At 48.9% G+C, this 6,842-nt stretch overlaps 1 protein-coding gene across 1 annotated transcript in view; it reads left to right on the top strand.

Moving 5' to 3' along the window:
* The first annotated feature begins 365 nt into the window (after positions 1–365).
* The window catches only part of IQGAP1 (IQ motif containing GTPase activating protein 1), a 123,600-nt gene continuing 117,123 nt past the window's right edge, over positions 366–6,842 (top strand). The window contains 2 exon segments of the mRNA XM_017506110.2: positions 366–420; positions 2,757–2,856. Of these exon segments, the coding sequence (XP_017361599.1) occupies positions 366–420; positions 2,757–2,856 (155 nt within the window).

Below are 6,842 nucleotides of genomic sequence, written 5' to 3'. Positions count from 1 at the left end.
CGGCCCTGGGGCGGGGCTGTAAACCTGGGCGGGCACTGCCGGCCGGGCAGGCTCCGCGCGAGCGGGTTTGGAGGACCGGCTCTGCCTCCTTCCGCCTGCCGAGACCCTAGCGGGTGCGGGGCGGGGCCGGGATGAGGGGCGGGGTTAGGGGCGGGGCGGGCGGCTCTGGCCCCGCCCATTTCCGGCCGCTCGGGCCGGTGCGGCAGGGCGGGGCCGCTGGGCGGGGCCTGCGGGGTGGGGTTGACGGGACGGGGCGGGCCGCGGGGACCCGGGCAGCCCGCGCACTTGGCAGGAGCTTGCAGCTGCCGCCGCCCGCGCCTCCGAGGTTTCACGGCTTCTTCAGCAGAGACCCGAGGTCGGCCGCCATGTCCGCCGCAGAGGAGGTTGACGGGCTGGGCGTGGCCCGGCCGCACTATGGCTGTGAGTGCGGGGCTCCACGGCGCGGGGGCTTCGGGGCCGGGCTAACTGCAGGCGAGGCGCGGCTTTCCTGGGGGCTCGGCCGGCCGGGTGGGGCAGAGCGGCTGCCGGCAGCTCGGACCCGGAAGAGCAGCCCCGGCGGGGCAGGGGACGGCGGGCGGCGGGGCCCGGGTTCGAGCCCTCTCGGGCTCCGAGGCGGCGGCGAGGACCCCCGAGGCCTCCCCGCCTTAGCTGGGGCTGCGGTACGGGGAGCCCCACCCAGCGCTTCCCGCCGGCCCGGCTCGACCGAGATTGGGGAAGGCGGCCTAGGGTGAGGTGGCAGGAGGACCGCGCAGGGCGTGTCCCGGGGACTGGGGTTTGGGGACGCGGGCTCTGCCGCTGCTCCGGGGAAAGGCGCGGCCCTAGTGCTGCCTGCGGGGTGGACGCAGGGGGCAGACCGAGGTCCAGACCTGCCCGATCCTAGGCTAGCTGAGAGGTGCCGTCCTGGGCAACGCGCTTCGGTTTTCTTGGGCTTAGTTCCCTCCTCAAGATTTCAAAAGTAAAAAAAGAAAAGCAGAAAATCCTCTGACTTCCTCATTTTCTGTTGCCTGCCCTGAACGTCATTGAACTGCAGACAGGATTGGCTAAAGGAGGACCCTTTGGGGTTTCGAGGTTTTAAAGGATCAACATTTCGCACATCAACAGTTATGTGTGTGGTATTGTGCAGCGTTTGTGAAATTAAAGATGAGTAAGATCAGGCCCTGCCTCCAGAGAACATTCTAATCAGGCAGACAGGTGTGCAAGCTAATGTTTATAAGGTGCAATAGAGATAAAAGATGCCGAACCTACTAGCAGTACGGAGTAATGTAGGTAAGGAGAACGGGCTTGGGGAAGACAGTCCCAGTACGGGAGGTGACTTTTTTTTTTTTTTTTTCCGAGACAGAGTCTTGCTCTGTTACCCAGGCTGGAGTGCAGTGGCACAATCTCAGCCCATTGCAACATCCACCTCCCAGGTTCAAGCGATTCTCCTCCCTCAGCCTCCCAAGTAGCTGGGACTATACGTGTTCACCACCACACTAAGCTAATTTTTGTATTTTTGGTAGAAACGGGGTTTCACCATGATGGCCAGGATGGTCTCAAACTCCTGACCTCAAGTGATCTCCCACACCTGGGCCTCCCAAAGTGTGAGCCACTGCCCCTAGCCAGAAGGTGACATTTGAACAGAGCCTTGAACAATGCTGTGTAGAAAGTTTGACAGGTGGCCAGGTGTTGTGGCTCCTGTGTGTAATCCCAGCACTTTGGGAAGCCGAGGTGACAGGACTGTTTGAGGCCAGGAGTTTTAGACCAGCCTGGGCAGCATAGTGAGATCCCATCTCTTAAAAAAAAAAAAAAAAAAAAAAAAAAAAACCAGGGGTGGTGGCCCACGGCTGTGATCTCAGCTGCTCAGGGCTGAGGGCAGGATCATTTGAGCCCAGGAGGTGGAGGCTGCAGTGAGCCATGACTGTGCCACTGCACTCCAGTCAGAGTGACAGAACAAGACCCTGTCTCAAAAAAAAAAAAAAAAGTGTTAGGGCACGGTGGAACAAGAGACAGGACATGAGAGAAGGGCATGAACGAAGGTGGTGAAGAGTCAAGGGACACTGTATGTGCTGCGAACTGAGTGGTGTGGAGTGCACCGTGGTGGGAGGAAGTACAGAGGAGAGTTTGCAAAAATAGTGGAGACCAGACTGGGAAAGACCTTGAATGTCTTCCCAAGGAGTTAGGAATTTATTCCATACCTGGTACCCAGGAAGGAACCAGATGGCTTCAAGGTTAAGCTGGGGCTTTGGAGACAGACTCTCCAGTGTGAATTCAGGCCCTGCATTTATTTGCCGTGGGGCTGAGCTCACCCAGCCTCAGTTTCTTCATCTGTAAAATAGGAGCAATAATCACGGGATTGTTCTGAGGTTTCAGTGAGAGAATGCGGGTAAAATGCTTAGTACAATTACTGCCACTTATTTCTGAATAACTGCTGGCATTGGTCATTAATTAAAGAGGGAAACAACATTATCAGATCTGTATTTAGAAGTTCTGGCAGGTAGGGACAGATTTGGGCCAAAATCTCAAGACAGTATTTTTCAAGTTTACATTAAATTTAGTACATATTTATATTATACATTTTTAAAAAGGTCAAGATGAGTATTGTTCAAACCACATAGTTCTTTTTTTAGGAAGGTCATTGTAGTACACCTGGTTAGCCACACATTCATCAGTTACCCTGACTTTCTAGGTGAGTAGCAGGAAATTGATGCTGTGGCAATCTTTTATCACTCAGAAAGGCAACAGATCCTGGTGTTTACATTCTTTCTTTTATGTTTTAGCTGTCCTGGATAATGAAAGACTTACTGCAGAGGAAATGGATGAAAGGAGACGTCAGAATGTGGCTTATGAGTACCTTTGTCATTTGGAAGAAGCAAAGAGGTAAAGATTGGCTGGCTGGAGAGAAGATTAAGAGAAGGGAACCGATAATAGTGTGAATACAAATAAAGATTTCTTTGAGGCCGAGCTCAGTGGTCCACGTCTGTAATCCCAACGCGTTGGGAGGCTGAGGCAGGAGGATCACTTGAACCCAGCTGTGTGAGACCAGACTGGGCAACATAGTGGGACCCCATCTCTACAAAAGATTTTAAAAATTAGCCAGGTGTGGTGGTACATGCCTGTAGCCCCATCTACTCAGGAGCCTGAGGATGGGGGATCACTTCAGTCTGGGAGGTCGAGGCAGCAGTGAGCCATATTCACACCACTGCACTCCAGCCTGGTTGACAAAACTCCTATTTCGAGGGAAAAAAAAGAAAAAGATTTCTTTGAGTATGTTGCAGATGGAACTGGGAAGCTGGTGGTTGAGGTGGTTGATGTATAGGTAGGATATTTATTTATGGCAATAAGTAGCCTTGATGACAGTTTATCATGAATCACTGTGATGGGCATTTAAGTGTGCTGAAAAATTTTCCAGTTTGTGCTGTTCAGTTTTATGCTGATTGTGCATGTTTTGGGCATTACCACCTGTGGGGTGGAAATAACATCTTTAGGGTTTGAAGTTATTGGCTTTAGTATTTCACTAATTCTTCATGGATTTGGATTATATATGAATTGAGTCTTCTCCCATGACCTGTGGAGTGGGTGCTTGGTTTGGGAGGCTTAGAAGTGTAGTGCTGGCCGGGCGCGGTGGCTCACGCCTGTAATCCCAGCACTTTGGGAGGACCAGGCGGGTGGATCACGAGGTCAGGAGATCGAGACCATCCTGGTCAACATGGTGAAACCCCGTCTCTACTAAAAATACAAAAAATTAGCTGGGCATGGTGGCCTGTGCCTGTAATCCCAGCTACTCAGGAGGCTGAGGCAGGAGAATTGCCTGAACCCAGGAGGCGGATGTTGCGGTGAGCCGAGATCGCACCATTGCACTCCAGCCTGGGTGACAAGAGTGAAACTCTGTCTCAAAAAAAAAAAAAAAAAAGAAGTGTAGTGCTGTTGGTGTAGGTCCATTTGTTAGGCAATATTCAGAGGCAGCATCCTCTGCACTCTTTGTGAAGTGAATGTAAACCTATTCTTTTCCTTTTTCAGAGGCCCAAGACCTTGTCTTAATTTTAGAGTGTCAATTTGTTAGCAGTGATTCATTTCTTTTGTTCTGATGCTGGTGTTCTTTTGCAGAGTCCCAGGGTGGTTGTAATTATAGGTCATGTAGTCTATAAGTGAGCTTTGGTGAAGAAGGCAAGTGAGGGATAATGAAATATTTATAATTAACATTTAATAAAAATCAAGGGTGTTTCAAATGGTGCTAATAAGTGTGTGTGTGTGTGTGTGTGTGTGTGTGTGTGTGTGTTTTAATTCTGAAAATCTTAAAATGCTACAAGAAAGTCCAGAGAACAATATAATAAACATCTTTGTGTCCCAGAACTAACAGATGTTAACACTTCAGATAGTTCCCTTGCCTCTAAAAACAAAACAAAACCAACATAGCTGCATTTAAAGTCTCTTTTGGGCCAGGCGCAGTGGCTCACGCTTGTAATCCCAGCGCTTTGGAAGGCCGAGGTGGGTGGGTCACCTGAGGTCTGGAGTTCGAGACCAGCCTGATCAACATGGAGAAACCCCATCACTACTAAAAATACAAAATTAACGGGGTGGTGGCACATGCCTGTAATCCTAGCTACTCGGGAGGCGGAGGAAGGAGAATCACTTGAACTCAATAGGCAGAGGTTGCAGTAAGCCAAGATCATGCCATTGTACTCCAGCCTGGGTGACAGAGCGAGACTCCATCTCAAACAAAAGAATAAATAAATAAAGTCTCTTTCATGCCTCTCTGGTCCCGTTCTTCCTTCTCCTGGGGCAAGCACTAACCTGTATTTTGCATGCTGTCTTGTATCTAGGCTTCTTTTCTGAGCTTAAAACTCTTCCAGGAAACTGAAGCTTGGATTTCAGTGATGACTTCAGTGAGGGGGCTAACACTTGTCTTTCTAAATAATAGAAGATGGCATAGCAAGACGTGCTATATCACTAGAGAAGGGGGCATTTTCTCATATGAAGTTTAGAAGAAAACAAAAATTGTAGGATCTCTGCCATTTAAATTGTGGACTTCTAGGTTTGGAAGGTCAAAGAATTTGAAAGCTGCAGCTGTTTTAAGAGATCATCTTGGGCCGGGCGCAGTGGCTCACGCCTGTAATCCCAGCACTTTGGGAGGCCGAGGCGGGTGGATCACGAGGTCAATAGATCGAGACCATCCTGGTCAACATGGTGAAACCCCATCTCTACTAAAAATACAAAAAATTAGCTGGGCATGGTGGCGCGTGCCTGTAATCCCAGCTACTCAGGAGGCTGAGGCAGGAGAATTGCCTGAACCCAGGAGGCGGAGGTTGTGGTGAGCCGAGATCACGCCACTGCACTCCAGCCTGGGTAACAAGAGCGAAACTCTGTCTCCAAAAAAAAAAAAAAGAGAGAGATCATCTTATGCTCTGTGGAGCTTTGGGGATTCTGCTGAGGTGACCTGGGGGTTAGAGGGAAGAGCCTCAGCACACGTTCCTTCTCCCATCAAAAGCAGCTCTGCTTTTGTTTTACTGTTGAATTTCTGGAATAAAATTCCACTTTTTACAGAGAGTATTTTGGCTAACAGCTCTCCACACCCAACACTACCACTAATCTAATTCAACTGCTAATCTAGTTCAACCATCTCATTTATATGAGGATACTGAAGGCTGAGTTTTTGGTCTACTCATAGTTTTCTTTATTGAAGAATAGTTTCCATGATTTTTTTTCACCCCGAGATGGAGTCTCGCTCTGTCACCCAGGCTGTATTGCAGTGGCGTGATCTCGGCTTACTGCAACCTCTGCCTCCCGGGTTCAAGCAATTCTCCTGCCTCAGCCTCCCAAGTAGCTGGAATTATAGATGCCCAGCTAATTTTTGTATTTTTAGTATAGACAGGGTTTTACCATAATGGCCAGGCTGGTCTTGACCTCCTAACCTCAGGTGATCCACCCACCTCTGCCTCCCAAAGTGCTGAGATGACGGGCGTGAGTCACCGTGCCCTGCCCCATCATTTTTTTAAACTATGGTTCTTATAACCAGGTCTATACTGTTAGAATCACTTGGGGAACTTTAAAACAAATACAGGTATCTGGGCCTTCCCATAGAGATTGTGGTTCAGTGGGTCTGGGTTGGAAGGGCCAGAGACCTATACATAGTAGTCCCTTGGTGTCTGTGGGGGATTGGTTCCAGGACACCTGCAGATACCAGAATCCACTGTTGCTCAAGTTCCTTATGTGAAATGGAATAGTATTTGCATATAACCTAAGTACATTGCATATTCTTTAAATCATCTCGAGATTACTTATGATACCTGATCCAATGTAAATGCTACATAAGTAGATGTTACACTGTATTGTTTTATTGGTGTCATTCTTTATTTCCGACTTTTTGATCCATTGTTGGTTGACTCCATGGATGGAGCACCCATGGATAAGAAAGGCTGACGGTATTTTAAATGTCTCTAGAGATTCTTATGGTCCTTCCTTACTTCCCACTCCTCCCATGTTGAAAAACAGATTTAAAACAATTTAAGAACTCTGCCTTATGCTGGGATATCATGGCCTGAGTAGAATAATACATGTCATCATATTTCCTTCATTGGGTGCTTTGTTAGCAAGGCATTGTATTTACAGCTACTCTTTTTTTCTGTCAGATGTTTTCTTTCAGTATAGGAAAGTAGCCCATTTCCTTTAAAGACCACCCACAGGCGATGATCGCCTGGGGTGTTTTTTAGTTCAGTGCTTTTGCATACTTAAGAAGAAACTGGCTGGGGGTGGTGGCTCACACCTGTAATCCCAACACTTTGGGAGGCCAGGGTGGGTGAATCACCTGAGGTCTGGAGTTCCAGACCAGCCTGACCAACATGGAGAAACCCTGTCTCTAATAAAAA

The sequence above is a fragment of the Cebus imitator genome, unplaced genomic scaffold (assembly GCF_001604975.1).
Source record: "Cebus imitator isolate Cc_AM_T3 unplaced genomic scaffold, Cebus_imitator-1.0 Scaffold348, whole genome shotgun sequence".
In the NCBI taxonomy this organism is placed as follows: Eukaryota; Metazoa; Chordata; class Mammalia; order Primates; family Cebidae; genus Cebus; species Cebus imitator.
This window is presented reverse-complemented; position numbering and strand designations above follow the sequence as displayed.